Below are 15,312 nucleotides of genomic sequence, written 5' to 3' on the forward strand. Positions count from 1 at the left end.
CCAGCCGAGGAACATCCACGCTCGTGCCCCAGAGCACCCACAGAGCTGCGCCCGGGACCCGCGCTTACCTGCGGCAGGACTGAGCCGTGCGGCCGGTGCCCGCGGGAAGGCGGCGGTACTGACTGCCGGGGGAGGAGAGGAGAACTGACTGCCGGGAGAGGAGAGGAGCCGGGGGAGGGAGGGCGTTCGTCTGCCTCTGCTGCTGTATTTCTTCCAAAACTGCAAACCCAAGTTGTGCTTGGCAGAAGGGGCAGGGGCAGGCCCATGCTCTGAAGAGTGGGGGAGCTGACAGACTGATCTATGTAACTGTAAGATCGAAGCAGTAGGATGTGGCAGGCATCAGTCAGAGGACACTGATTCTAAAATACCTGCAGCGCTGTCCAGGCCTGGCTCTCAGTGCTCTCAGCCATAGAGCGGGGCTGCAGAGAAAGAAACCGGTGACACAGAAAAGAAGGGCATCAGTCACTTCCTCAGGGCTTCCTTGTACCAAATGTGGTGCAAGCCCTTTGTTATTATCAGTAGAGAAAAAACGTGGTTTGTTTTTGTGCAGTAAGCACTGCCAATAAAATTGTGCCAGGCTACAACAATTCTGCAACTAACTATAACTTATGCTGGGAGTGTACCCCTTGCAATCTAAAAAAAAAGTGAAAATATTTTCTCCAACTTTCCTACTACAAATACTCGGTTCAAGTCTGAAATGGAGGTACATTACCTAATGAACTAAACCGACCTACTTCCACAGTTACCATTTCCCAAAGCATGTAAATATTTGTGTAGATATATAAGAGATCTAAAGGATGCTGGAAGGATATTATACAGTACCTGACATCTAAATTCTGGTAAGTTCCCCTGTTTGCTTATCATGAGTGAGCTGTGGCCAACCTACACAGATGTAAGAAAGAGCCTTGCTGGCCCAATTCACACCTCTGGGTCTCGCCACCACTGCATTTCAGGACAGCTACAGCAGTACTTCAAGTAAGGTTTTTCTACCTAGAAGCCAAAGAGAACAATCAGATCTTTGGGAATACACCCACATTTCCAGCCACATTCTGATCAACTCCTGCACCCCAGCTGGAATGAGACCCCTTCAATTTCTGTACACAACTAAAATCTTCAAAGAGAGTTTAGACTAGGGGCATTTAAACAAAGTTTCCCTTCAGATTTTCTCTGAGAGAAGTCAAAAGACTGGACTCCATATCAAAACTCTGTGCTGGCATATCCTCATAAAAGGTGGACAGGTGTTAAAGTTACATAAACCACAACAGATTTTCAGATGAAAATTCATATTTGTGCACTGCTGGAGAATGCACAGCATTTCTGTGTGCAAATTCGGTTAACTCATTCAAGCTTTGATCAACTGAAAGAACAGACATAGTTACAAACAGTGGTACATCTCTTTATTAGTACAGACAATATAAGATGCATAGCTTTTGCAATGAAAGATCATGTTCATGCTCTAAGATATCAGATTAATAAAATGTCCTCAATGTCTGCCTTGGACAGAGGGCCAAACTTCACAGTGTAAACTGGTAATACAGGGATGATCACACAGCATTATTCATAGAACTCCCTGTTGATCTTGTCAGGCAAAAATCAGCAATAATTAAATAGGATGTGTTTAACTAAAGATAGTTTCAAGTATTCAAATACTTATTTTTTTGGTTGTTTAAAACCATCTGCTTCCCCTGCTCTCCCCACTTCTTCCCAAAGAGGCACCAGCCACATGGGTGAAGCTGAAGAATGCTTTTTTTGCAAGACACCTGAAGTTCTAATGCAGAAATGCCTTCCCAGAAGTCAGCCCTATTTTTCTTATTGCAATAGGCAGTGGCAGGAATAATTTCACCTCTGTGAACATTGCAAATACATTTTTTTTTTTAAAGTTATTACAAGAGAAGTTGAAGAAAGTTTTCTGTTATTTGTGGGAATAGGCAAAGAAAGGACAGTCTCACCATTGCATAATTCTCCTCTGACAAATGTGGGAGAATGTGCCTAAACCACTCTGTTCTTATGCAGTCTGACTGCCAGAAGGCAGCTCCTGCATATTAATCCTAGTTAGAAAGAGCCCTTAAGAACTCTCCGATGAAATGCTGTTTCATATATTTCAGCAGTTTAGCAGCAATCAGGTGTTGACTTTGTCTACAAAGTCTACAAAATGTCTGAGGCAGTCACCAGTTCAAACCACTGCCTGAGTGCATCACTGAGAGTTTCTGGAAGCGCGTTCACATCTCTAAGGATCATGTAGAATGGGAATGGGAATTCTTCCATGTAAGATCTGATTTCAGGCAATTCTCCAGGTCCTTTGAATATAGGTACTTTAATGTCCAAAATGGAATCCTGTAAAAAAGAACTGATGTTATTACTAAACTACGTGCATCTTCTACAGGCATTTGATATAATTTATCCTATTTTTCAAATACTTACAACTCCTTGTCTGTTGAATTAAAAGTTAATAAAAGAGTTTTAAGATTAAAAGCCTTAAGCATTCAATGGTAAATCATATCAAAAGCTGAACACCAAGCTGTTAAATGCTTTTCTCCTCTTAGATAGAGGTGCTCTAATCAATGAGTTATAAACTACAAGAGACTAAGCTTAAGCTTCTGCAATGCCAAGTTCCATAAATAAAGCCTGTCTTTCCTTCATATTTTATGATTTGACTTTACTGTTATCACTTCAGTTTTATACATTTGATGCCTTCCTGACACTGTCATCTGTAAGCTCTTTAGGGCTAAAAGTTCAAGTTGCATTTGTGCAGCAATCTAATATAGCAGGATTCTTTAGCAAATTATTTTATAGTATTTCAACAGATACTACAAAGGCAAAAAACAGATTGAACTCTAGCTGTGCTTCTTGTAAAGTAACTTCTTAGTTGCTCAGCATAGCAGCTCAGAAAATTAATAAAGTTTATAAAAATAAAATGCATTTCAGTGTCCAGAATTTTCACTTGACATTATAGCTAGGTTTCAGCAGAACCTTACAATAGTTTGTCAGCAAGAGAATTGTTAACTTTTCAACAATAAATATAGCAGATGAGTTTTCTATGGAAAAATAAAGATATAGGAAGAAAACGTGAACTGCAAAATTAGAGTCTTCATCACATCATTCAAAGTAAGGCTTAAGGTTGCTCGCTTACTGCACTAGTCTCCCTGAAAAGCACCCAAATATTCAGCTTCCCAACCAGGGAAATCTAACAGAGTTTTCTTTCACAGCTACCAAATATGGCACCAAGCTTTCCTAATTCAGGCACTACATAACTCTCATATACTCCTTTCTGTCTAATATTTAATCTCATATTGGCTCCAGATGCCATAAAAAAATGGAGACTCCTGTCAGAAACAATCAATTTGAATCAAAATTGAGATGGAACGAAGTATTTCTCAAATCTGTCAGCCTGCTAGCTACTTTTCTCGTGGCCAAAATCTACAACCATTATACTTGAAGACAGGAGGCTCTTACTTCGATTTTCTGTGCCATAGAAGCTGTTTGTTTTTTTTTTTTAATACAAAAGAAGATCACAGTAGGGAGAAATCATAGAAGATCTGACAGATGTGAAAAAATTAAATTGGGCTAAATATCTTTGACCTCTGGAAAAGATAAGATAGCTGTATAGCACTGTAAAAGACACAAAAAAGATTTGTATCAGTTTCTCATTCACTGCACTTGAATATTCCTTCACTTACTTACCCGGGAATTGGGATTGTCCAACACCACAAAAATAACAAAGATGTTGGCATTCCGAGCTGCTTGAACCGCTGCTGTTACTCGTTCCTTGCCTTCCAAGAAAAGGCCTCTTCCATCAGACACAATCAAAAGCAGCTGTGCCGTTTCTGAGCACAAAGAACATTTAAAATTCCAGTAAGTTCGAGTCATCCATTTAAAAGGCAAAAATTATTAAGCTGCAGTCAGGAACGGGTCAAGAAAGAAAGTTTCTCCCACTCTGTGAAACCATTGAGAAGAACTGGGGAAAAAAAACCCCAGTCCATCAGTAGCATAATCAAGGATGAAAGGCATGGAAAATACCTAATGATCTCAGTCACAGTTTTGTCTTTCATGCCTGGTAAGTGCGTAGGAGTTAAATATTGTCTGAATTATAAGAGTACAGCCACTAGACCAGTACTTCAGTAGAGCAGCAGAGGCTGCAATGAAACAGAGCTCACATCTGTTCCTCCAGAAGCAGGTACCTACACGTGCATCTGTGTTAGCGTTTCACCTTGGACTAAGACTGTGCTTCTGAAACAGGTTTCCTTGTTGTCCCCACTTCTACTGGCTTGGCTTCCATCAGAGAGCAATCTTGGATTGTGTAAAATGGGTTATTTTTGGACAAAACTAAAGCAGAAGACAGGCTCCAGAGGCACAGTCAAGGCGGTGCAGCCACGACAGGGCGCTCAGCCCTTGGGACCAGACGAGCTAGTCTGAAGTACACCTCCTGACACATCCAGGGCACAGATCTGGGTTCCTCAACACCTACTGTTCTCTGGAGACGTGTTACTTGACCCACGTTGCCCTCAGAGTCAGAGAGACATCCATCTACAGGGACCTTCTAACCAAGTTCGGTATCTGTCATCTTTTAATTACAAGGGAAATAACTGTAATGACAGTTGGGAATGCAAGCCCCGCTGTTCCGTCCCCCTAGTAGCACAACGGCTAGGGCGGGATGTACAATGCTTCCTCCTTTTCTGCAGACAGGCCCCAAATGGAACAGGACTTGGCCTTTTTACAAAAAAGGGTGATGTATCCTATTGCCTTTTTTCTTGCTAGCTCCCCAGTTCCAGGAAGCTGACTGCTGCTGCATCCCAGCCTACTTCAACAGGACTGGATGCTGCTCCCCCGCAGAATATTCCGACAGCCGGGTCACTGTGTGGCAAAGCAGCTGTGGATTATAAATCCCAGATTGTCCATTTCTCAGATTACTTTAACAACAAGAACTTCTTAAAAATACGGGTGCCACCATCACAAGCTTGTAACCAGCACAAAGCAGCCATTTAGGCTAACAGCGTGTCAGCTATGAAATAACAAGCCTTCCAGCTTTTCCAGAAAATTCAAGCAGGTCATGAACTAAATTTGCACCACAGTGAAAGGCAGGTTAAAACGTACCCTCCCCTCACGACAGCGTGCTTCTGGATACCTACAAAAATGAAGCTCTCAAGCAAGAGCAGAAGCGCTCAGGGAGTCAAGGTCACTAGGACGCTGGGCAATGCTCTTCAGCAGCAAGCGTCTAGATTGGAAAACATGACCTAAAGGGAGGCAGGCAAGGCATGCCTTTTTAATTGATTACAATTACTGTGAGTGGATTAGTGAGTTAAGTGAATTATTGACAAATAGGAACTAGATGTCTTTTGGGGTTTGAGCTAAATTTCAAATAAACATTCCTTTTGACAAAGCAAAACCCAAAGCCCTAATGCAAGTGATGCCTCAGTGCTAGGAGTCTTTCTGGCAGGATATTGCTTTGGGGCTGTAGAGAGCATTCTGCTGCCACAGCAACAAGCATAGTAACAAAAAAAAAAAAAAAGAAGCTCACCCAGATTAATATTTTGAGACAACTGCTGTGCTGCAGCAAACATATTTGCTGATGATTCTAGAAACTGCAGAGGAAACAAATAAGATTAAGTTCACTCATCATAAAATAATAAACTTAATAATGATAACATTTTTAAAAAACACATTTCTGTATTTTAAATGCCAAGATAGTTTAGTTTGACCACCTACATAGATACAGTCCTTGGCATTTTCCTATATTAACTCCTGCTTCAAATTTAGTAAGTATTTTTGAACTAGAGAATCTTTAGAAAAGCCTTCAATCCAGACTGAAATTTTTTCCAATGCTAACAAAGCCATCAAAACCTCAGTAAATTTTTCAAGTGATTAATGGTATCACTAAAAATGTACATCCTATTTCTAGGTTGAACTTCTTTGTCTGCAACTTGCAACAGAAGTATTTAATTACATATTCCCCATTAAAATTAAGGACATCAACTGTCAAGTCCTCACAATTTTGGCATTCGTAAGATTACAGTCAAGCTATTTGTGTCTCCCCTTTTCCATTTAATATTAACACAAGATCTTATTCAAGTCTGGAGAGGTAAGAGTGCAAAAACCTTCCCAAAATAAAAAAAAAAACCAAAACACACAAACCAACTTTGCAGCTGTCCAGGAGGTGTTAATACAGAAAGTTATATTCTTCAGGAATCAGTCAAGTCTGACAAACGCTCATCCTGACAAACATACAAAACCTTCCTTCTACTACTACAGTGGAATCCATGGCACGAAAACCTCCTAAACTCCCACAAACTTTGATGGGATTTGGCATGGGGGTACAGACAAGAGTAGGATCGATAGCTTGTACCCAAATAAGACCCAGTGCAAACAGAGAAGGATGCATGCTTAAAAGCGGCATACATCAGAACCAAAAAAACTAAAGAAAATACTCTTACTATTAGAAAATTGTGACCATTTTCTCTCTTTGTTATCTAACCAGCTATCACACTCGCAAGTACCAACAACTAATAAGCATTACGAGGTGATCATGAAACCACGAAGCTGCTGATGTCTTGTCTAGAAAAGATTTGCAAACTTGTTGACCTAGAAGTATTCTTGTGTACCTGGGCTATTTTTGTTTTCTTCTGCTGAAATTTGCAAAGACGCAATATCCGTGTCCCTGACTGATCACTGAACTGTTCGTGGAATGGGTGCAGCAGCTGAACAGTCTCTCCAAAGCTTTAGAAAAGAAGAAAAAAATTACAGTGTGAAACCAGTACTTAAATTCTTCTCTGAAGTAGTCTTGAAGACAAGTCGAGATTTCAAATAAACTGACCTACACACAGCAATTTGTCCCACTTCTAGAAGAGTCAGTGCATTCCCAATAACTGCCAGGGATTCATACGCAAGCTATTAAAGAAAAAAGTCACATCAAAAATAGAATATTCCAAGTTTTACTCACAGCTCAGTATTAAATACGAACAATGTTACTGAATTTTTCATTGTCTAGTAAAATAAATTAAGAGACTTACTATCTTTTTTCCTGTTACAGTTATGCAAGATAGTCATTGCAATAAAGATACCCTTGTTCTACCTGAGAGCTTCAGCTGATTGATTTAGAGATACCACTTTAGGCAGGCTAATGAAATAAACACCGAAATAAATGTTTAGAAGGAAACACACATTTTCAATAAACAAAACCCCTGCAAGTGAGTTATGATGACTAGTATTTACCCTCCAATGAACTGCGTAGCCACACAAGTTCTGGCCTTTTGTAGGCTAAAAAAAAAAAAAAAACCACAACTTTCCAGTGGATATGTACACCTCTAACAAATCTAACATCTCGCCCTTTCAGCTAACTTTCACTGATCTTTTAGTAACAAATCTCTTAGGCATGAAGCAACAGGAGTTCAAGTGCAAGGACCAGAAAAATAACTGCTCTAGAATCACCAGTCAGGCTTTCCAACAGCCCCCAGTTCTGTGTGAAACAAGTCAGCAGCTGAGGTAATTTCTTCATACTACTTCCAAGGTGTTTTTTTTTTTACCTGTTTAGAGTGATTGTCTATCATACTAGAGGAATCGTCAATAGCCAAGCAAATCTGGTACTGTCGTTTACTGGGCTTGGTCCTTCGCAACCAGATCTTATCTTTTCTGAACTGACTGGCAATATATGGAATCACTTTGCGCATGTTCAGTCTCTTTCCAGTTCTGTAGTCTCCTCTGAAAGTGAAGAAAAAGACAAAATGACAGGGATTATCAACAAATATCTCATTCTGGAAATCCTGGCCTATGCAGCATATGCAGCAAAATAACAAAATTTTGTAGAATATAATAAAACCAGAAGGTAGTATCTCTAATATTCATGTTTAGGTGTAAATCAAATCTCACATTTTTAACGCAGAATGGATAGTCCGTGTTTTTAAAAGAAGTTCTTATATCTAGGTGCCTAAAATGGAAGGAAAACCTTGAATTTAGAAACAGGTCTAGATCTCTTAAAAAAAAAACCCTTAATGTTAAAAGCAACAGACCATTTTGACATTTAACATAAACTTTGACTCAACAACACTTCACAGATTTAAGTTGGTTTGATCACCTGTTGCACAGAATCAAAAACAGAGGCAATATCCTCAGGATGGGTACCTACTACTCATTGCGTTTGCATTTTATAAAATAACGTAGTGTTCCCATACAAAAGTAAAATGAATGCATTTGCAAACACGAATAACTTCTGTAAAGCAAGAACAACATAGAGCTGCAGTTTTACAGAGGTTAAAGTCCTCCAAAACCACGAGTTTCAACGAAACTAGAAGCCTCAGAAAGACCCAACTTACTTCAGTTTGGCTGCCTGAGTGGGTTCCAGTATGAGTCGCAGCTGTTCACAAAGCTGCTGTGATAGAGGAGCTGTCAGTACTAAATACCTCTGCCACAACTGTGCTGCTTCCTTCTCCTAAAATATCACACATCACAGAAAGAAATAAAAGTGAATTATGAAAAAACAAAAAGTTGGGAAGCACCGCCCGAAAAAGAAAACAGACCTCAGTGTACCATGGAGGAGGTAGTAGGTAACTATCAGCTGGAACTGTGGGGGTGTCTTGTGAGCACGCTATAAAGATTACAATTTGAATTCAATTTAGGATGGTCCTTGCTGCTACAAAGCTGCAATGTGCAATGACTACTCCTCTAGGAGTACTCAAAGCAACTTTGGCACTGCTGCGGATATAAGAAAATCTCGTTAACGGCCAGCATCTGGGAGTTGGTATTACAGCAAGGCAAACCCTAAAGTCTGCTGGGTTCTCTGTTGCCATCAGAAATAGTATTACTTACATTGATTAAAGTTCATCAAAATTTACACTCTACACTGGCAATTTCTTTCAGGAATTACTTCCAAAGATGGTTTACAATTTATGACTAGGACAGTCAGAGCAAGTACCATATTCTGGATCTGCTGTTGGTTAGCTCAAATTCCACCACAGCAACCAAAGGAGACAGCTTCTGTCTATCGTAATTTGGTGAAGGTGCAAATAGCACAGAGCACATTCAAAACAAGATCTGAAACATCACCCTGCTTTAAGAATAATGTATTTTTTTCATAAGTTAAGCATAACAACAAAAATAACATCTAAATCATGCAACTTTGAATATTTAGGTTCCAGACTTCTTGTCTTCCTCAATGCTTCAGCAGTAAGACAAGATGAAGTAATGCAACGAGGGATTCTTGTGACAGTTTTATACTGAAACAAGGTCACGAACCTCATCTGGAGTTCCAGACTGCTGTGTCTGCCAAGCTTCCAATTGCCTTTCAAGTTCCTTTCTTAGCTCTTCAGGATCTCTAACGATGTGCTAGAATTATAGTTAGGAGATTCATGAGACAGAAAGATAAGTTCTCACATCTGGTGGTCCCCAAACTATAGCAAACTACTAAAAAGTAAAAATGCATTGTTCTTATTCTGTAGTTAGGAGATTCATGAGACACAAAGATAAGTGGTCCCCAAACTATAGCAAACTATTAAAAAGTAAAAATGCATTGTTCTTATTCTTTTAAACACAAAAATACCTGAAAAAATGTAAATCATTAATTTAAATCTCCTCTTTTTTAAATAGCTTTTATGTACAGGAAAAATAAATACCTCCCCACAAATACCTGCATCTGTGACACAATCAACGTAGAAACAAAGCTAGGAACATCTATGATACAGACACTGAAAATAATCAGTTACAGAACTTCAAGATAGTTCAATGAAATGATCTTCGCAAACACCAGATTTAATGACAGTATAATGGAGATCAAACTACTGAATACTACCTGTCTAGTATCTTCCAAAATACAATATGCTTCATTTAATTATGGTTTAAAAGCTTAATTCAAACCACTTGAAGAACTGAATGACATCTTCCTCTTTACCTGACAGCAAATACTATTTGATAAGCCATTCTGTTAAAGGACACCCAAGCTTTACTACACTTCAACTTTTGTAGTGCTTTCAGTGACAACTTCTGTTCTTGTAAAACCACAGTTTAGCCAAACAGTAGTACAGGGTCTCTGCATAACCTGCAGGTTTATGGATTTAGGAAAATAAGCCTACGAATGCAAATTCAACAGTACAAATAATTTCTCATTCCTCAAGAAGCAGCAACAGTCCCTTTAGTCACCTACTGCAGGTTTAAAGAAGGAAGGAAGAATGTACATGAAGGGGGCTTCCTCCCTCTCCTTTTTGCTTAAAGGTGAGAACTTGCACTTTTCAGCAGCAAAGTTTCTCTCCTCTTTAACTGGTGCTGCAAGAGCTCCCCCTCCTGTTTCAGGTTTTGCATGTCAATTGAAAAAAAAAACCCACAACAATAGACATCTAAGTTCTGACAACAGGAGAACACTCTTGCATTCAGCAGCCTTCTTCCAAAGAGCTGCAACGTTTGGCGTTCAGATGGAAATCCCAGGCATAGCTGGCACGAAGTCCTTTCCGTGTGGTGCGCAGAAACAGCAAAATATTGCCCTCCAAGTATGTACTCGGGACACAATATTGTAAGCATGAAAGGTCAATACTTCTAAAAACCAGACACTGTTCTTACTTTATCAACTGGTTACCCACCATCAACTACTTCTACGTCATAGCTCTTTATGATAAAATGTGCTTTTTCACAGCTCACAACACTGGGAAACTGTGTTACATGAAGCCCTAGGATTTTCCAGGCTATGATAATATTTTTGAACTGAGACATTCATAAAAGACTCGCAAAGTTCGATAATACTTGCAATCAGCTTTTTTGAGGAAGTAACATATTATGATGAATTAACTGAGGCTAATTCTCTGTCCACAATGGTATTTTAAGGTCACTGATGACTAGTTCTCTCATCACTCTGAACTCTTTTTTATTTTCAGGCCACACACTCTTGCCCATCGCTTTCCACACTACCCAAGCATTTGATCAGCAGATTCATCTGAACAGCTGTTCTTGACAGTTAGAAAAACAAAAGGTTTTTAAAAAAAGAGTGAAGATGAGGAGGAACTGTCATTTTAAAGTCAGCTGCATATACAGCAGTTGGTTGTGCGTTACTTTTCATTCTGCTGTTAACACCAATCTACAGAATTGTCTGCATGAAATTAACATTTTGCATTCACAGAGTTTCATTAACTCAGGTCAAATAAACCAGACTGTTTCTACTACTGTAGTTTTAAGAAGACACATTGGATATCATACCTGGGGAGTGTCCATCAAAAACTGATGGGCTGTATGTATGGTTGAGTCCTTGCTTCTCTCTGGCTTCTCTTCAGTCCCCTTTGGTAGTTTTTCTGTTGTAGAGTCATTGACATCCTCTGAGTCAAAAGTCTGGATCTCTTGCTCCACTTCACCTGGTCCTACAAACACAAAACTAATTACTAACCTTGTGGATCAGACATAATACAAGAACCCATACTGTATCTCAACTCTTCTTCAAAAGCGTCTCACATGTTTTGTAGTGCAGCCTAGGCATTATTTTTTTTTTTTAAGAGAAGTGCACAAATTTTAAGACAACTCTAGGAACAGGTTGAATAAAAGACTCACTGCAACAGATAAATATGCATTTGCTTATGCAAGCTGTTTTTCTCTTGAAACTCTCTTGCCAAATGAACAAAATACTAGCAAACAGATCTTTAACACCTAAAACTTCCATTGGTGAAATACATTTTTTTGAGCTTCATAGCCTCTCTGACAGAGTGACAGGGGGTATAAAGCAATCTGAGAACATTCAGAAAATCATAATTAAAAACAATAATGGCAATCTTTTCTTATCTCATATTTTACTCACTGCTTTTGTAATAGAACAGTTTCCTATCAATCAGAAATTAATTTACAAATAAAGGAATGGACTAAAGATTTTCTTCTATTATTTTTTCTACTATACTACAATGTTTAAAACCTCATTTTAAAAGAATTGTTCTTAAAAAAAAGTATGACACTGTAAGAGATGTTTCAGAGGTCCTAGTTTTTTAGAACATACTGTTAGAGAATGGTGGAAAAACAAATAGACTGTGATTACATGCATGCCTGTAACATAAAGCTAATGAGTCTAGCAAGAGATTTAAGTGAAGAGGTTAAACCTGAAGGGAGTGGAAAGCAAGAAGGTAAATTCAGGCTGGTAAAACTTGTCTCCCCTCTCCAGACAGCTTTTGGGTTGTTTGATAAGAAAACCATTCAAAAGTCCAAGTTACAGTGCCATTTACTTTGATGAATCAAAATTAAATACACTTCTGCTGCAATTGGCAAGAAATATTTATTTATCTCTAGCTTATTTTGTTTGTGTGGGCTATGTGGCTAACAAATCAGACCTATCTTCTTCTCATCTAACCACCATTTGCATCTGATAGCCATTTTCTATTAGGCAGCTCAGTTTTGTTCCATCCCACTTAAGGAAGAAAGCAGTCAGACAGTCACACTTTGGTGCTACCTCACTGGATGTTGTTCAGACCAGCTCCTCAACTCCTTGATGTTTTGTCAGAAGTTACACACAAAAAAAAGTTGAGTTATGTGCCTCTGATGGTGGTGACACTGGAATGCATTGTTATACACCAATTAAATGAATTGGCATTGTGTCTAACAGTGGGCAAGTGTTTGCTTTTTACTTCTTCAAAGAAGTGAATAAAGATTAGAGACTCTTAACTTGAAAGAAAGCAGCAAAGCCCTCTGTCAGTCAACCAATTTAGCAAAGGCTAATGCTAGTTACTTGGCAGGGGGGTAAGAATACTGCTGCAGAAGAGTCAACTAGAGCAGATATTTTAGTCTTATAAAACATATACACATCCATTACATGCAAATATAAATACCTACATATAAAGATGCATATCAGTATGTGTTTAGAATGCTTTTCAAGCTAACGTACCAGGATTTTTAGTGTCAACAAACTTTTTTTCTGGCTTCAGCTCCTCTGTGTCTACTGCTCTGAGATCCTCATAGTTCTGCATTTCTGTTTCCATAGCTGCATCTTCAGAGTCACCCTCTTCCTTTTCTTCAAGAGGCATAACAGGTTTCTCCTGCTCCTTGCTAGCTACATCTGTAAAAGGCAACAATACTTATTAAGGTGAAAGAGGAAGGAAAAGCAGAAGTTGCAAAAAAATGTTACATTCCAAGGCCATTAGATCAGTTTTATTGAACTTCAGAAGAGATCTGAGCTACTGTCTCAAACCTCAGTTTTATCTCTCACTGTGCTGTACCACGCATGTATGGTAGAAGTTTGGGCTTCAAAATAATTGAAGATTTGGAGAGAATAAATTTTAAATATGTTTATGAAACTAAAATAAATTTTTATGAGTCAATTCAGTATTTTCAAAAACGTTATCATTAGTTTAGACCTGACTGCCAAAGAGTGGCACTCATGGTAATGAAGTGGTGCTACATCTTAAACCAAAGCAAGGATTGTTAAACTGTTAAATGTACTGGGAAAAAGTACAGTAGATAGGAGTGCTTCAGGATTTGATTCTGCAATTAAAACTTTTTACACCCAGAAATACCACTGTACCATATGTCTGTGCATCGTAGCATTCGGAGCCTTGTTTAATATGTTCAAATGCATCAGCCTCCTCCACATTTTGTTTAGGCTGAGTTGTATTCTGCTTTGCTTCACTGCTAGATTCTATGGTTCTCAGTCGCTTGTGGATATGTTCGTTGTGATCTCCCATTGAGCGCTCATTGTCTGCCTGACCAGGTTTCCTCTTGAAACTCTGAAAAAAGAACAAACGCGATGAACTTCAAGTTGGTTGGTGCAACCAACTACCAATTAGAACAAGAGTTCCAACAAGGAGAAACTGATTCCTGCCTATTTGCTGGTTAATATTAAAATAAAATTGATTATATTGAAAAGATAATTTATCAAATACTTAATAATATTAATATTTATTAAATGAATTTAATTGATAATATTAATTCAAAATTTTAAAAAAGAAAAATTGTAAAAAAGAGATGAACCTGGGTATTTTTTCTGCTTTGCTTCTGAGAAGCCATCCGGGCCATGCGCGTGGATTCATGGCCTTCTGATTGATTTGCACTTGAAGCTCCACTTCCATATTCCTGAGACCACAAAAATCACAACAGTAACTGAAGAGGGATTTAGCAACTGTTGTAGACAAATTTGAGAAGTTAAACTGCAATGCTGTGCTGTCTTCTATGATGAATGGCAAACAGCTCACAACCGCAAGCATTTTTCTTGTGGAGAGCAGACCCGACAGTTCTGCAGCTCAGCCTAAACTTACCACACAGTTTTCACTGCTGTGAAGGTATCCACATGGTCTTCAGTTTTTTTCAGTGAGTTATAACTGGTGTTCTAAAAACTGAATCTTAGACACCATTCTTAAAAATATGGCAGCAATTCCTTGATTTTAACTTGACAACGTATTCACAAGGTCAGCATTTTTAACTGGAACACTTCCATACAGTTTACCTCTTTAGACTGATCTCTTTCTGAAGCCTCTCCAGCCAGCTCAACAGCACTATCACTCTGCAGGTTTTCTTGCCCAGTCTGCCCTTGTGTTTCATGCTCCATTCTTTCCTCAGGCTCAGGGATCCGTTCATCCGTTTCCGAATTATCTTTACTCTCTTCTTCCTGAAATAACATCAGTTTATTTTAATATTCTAAAAAACACTGGGAAACAGAAGACTAAAGAGGTTGTCAGGAGTACACATAACAGAAATACACCAATTTAATAGTAAGCATATCTCTGTTATCTTAATGAAGATTGTCACAAACATGACACCTATTCAATGTCACATCTGTTTCAGAGCATCACAGAACACACCCATTTCTTAAGTCTTGTAAAAGGTAATTAAAGAAAAAAAAAGAAAACCAGGCTTTTCAACCCTACCTGAGGTTGAAGGCCTTGGTCAGCAGCAGGGATTCCCTTATCTTCAGCAGATTCATTTTTTTCCTCATCAGGTGGTTGTGACTCTTCCTCCTCCTCTGCTGCATCCTCAGCCTTCCCTGCATTTTCTTCTTGATCATCAGCATCTTTGTCCCCTTCATCTTCCTTCTCCTCTTTATCTTCAGAAATGCTTTCTTCAGCTGGTTTGCCATCTTGATCATCTCCTTCTGTCTCACCAGTATCCTCTTCATTCTGTTCTTCTGTCTTCTCTGTCTCACTTAAATCAACAGGTTTCTCATCTACTTCAAAAGCATTCTCTTCTTCTGGATTAAAAAAATCAGGAAGGAATACAAAACTTCCAGTGAAGTACAGAGCCAGTGAATATTACAGGCATTTCGAAAAAAATTGCCCAGCCTATAAAAAAATTCTAAGAATTCTATAGATAGAATCTATTTTTTTTCTATAGCAGATAATTTCTTTAAGCCACAATTGGTTTGTAACTAACAGTTCAGCA

The 15,312-nt window shown here is 38.7% G+C and overlaps 1 protein-coding gene across 1 annotated transcript in view; it reads right to left on the reverse strand.

The window, feature by feature from the left end:
* Positions 1-2,015: 2,015 nt before the first annotated feature.
* MDN1 (MDN1, midasin homolog (yeast)) overlaps positions 2,016-15,312 on the reverse strand; it is a gene marked incomplete at its 5' end in the record, with an annotated part of 51,191 nt that continues 37,894 nt past the window's right edge. The window contains 14 exons of the mRNA XM_010084635.1: positions 2,016-2,334; positions 3,682-3,824; positions 5,516-5,579; positions 6,597-6,711; positions 6,809-6,882; positions 7,518-7,692; positions 8,304-8,419; positions 9,223-9,312; positions 11,167-11,324; positions 12,827-12,997; positions 13,463-13,664; positions 13,909-14,010; positions 14,381-14,542; positions 14,802-15,121. Of these exons, the coding sequence (XP_010082937.1) occupies positions 2,146-2,334; positions 3,682-3,824; positions 5,516-5,579; positions 6,597-6,711; positions 6,809-6,882; positions 7,518-7,692; positions 8,304-8,419; positions 9,223-9,312; positions 11,167-11,324; positions 12,827-12,997; positions 13,463-13,664; positions 13,909-14,010; positions 14,381-14,542; positions 14,802-15,121 (2,081 nt within the window). The remainder of the gene's footprint in view (positions 2,335-3,681; positions 3,825-5,515; positions 5,580-6,596; positions 6,712-6,808; positions 6,883-7,517; positions 7,693-8,303; positions 8,420-9,222; positions 9,313-11,166; positions 11,325-12,826; positions 12,998-13,462; positions 13,665-13,908; positions 14,011-14,380; positions 14,543-14,801; positions 15,122-15,312) is intronic.

This window comes from Pterocles gutturalis, unplaced genomic scaffold (genome assembly GCF_000699245.1).
Source record: "Pterocles gutturalis isolate BGI_N339 unplaced genomic scaffold, ASM69924v1 scaffold5430, whole genome shotgun sequence".
In the NCBI taxonomy this organism is placed as follows: domain Eukaryota; kingdom Metazoa; phylum Chordata; class Aves; order Pterocliformes; family Pteroclidae; genus Pterocles; species Pterocles gutturalis.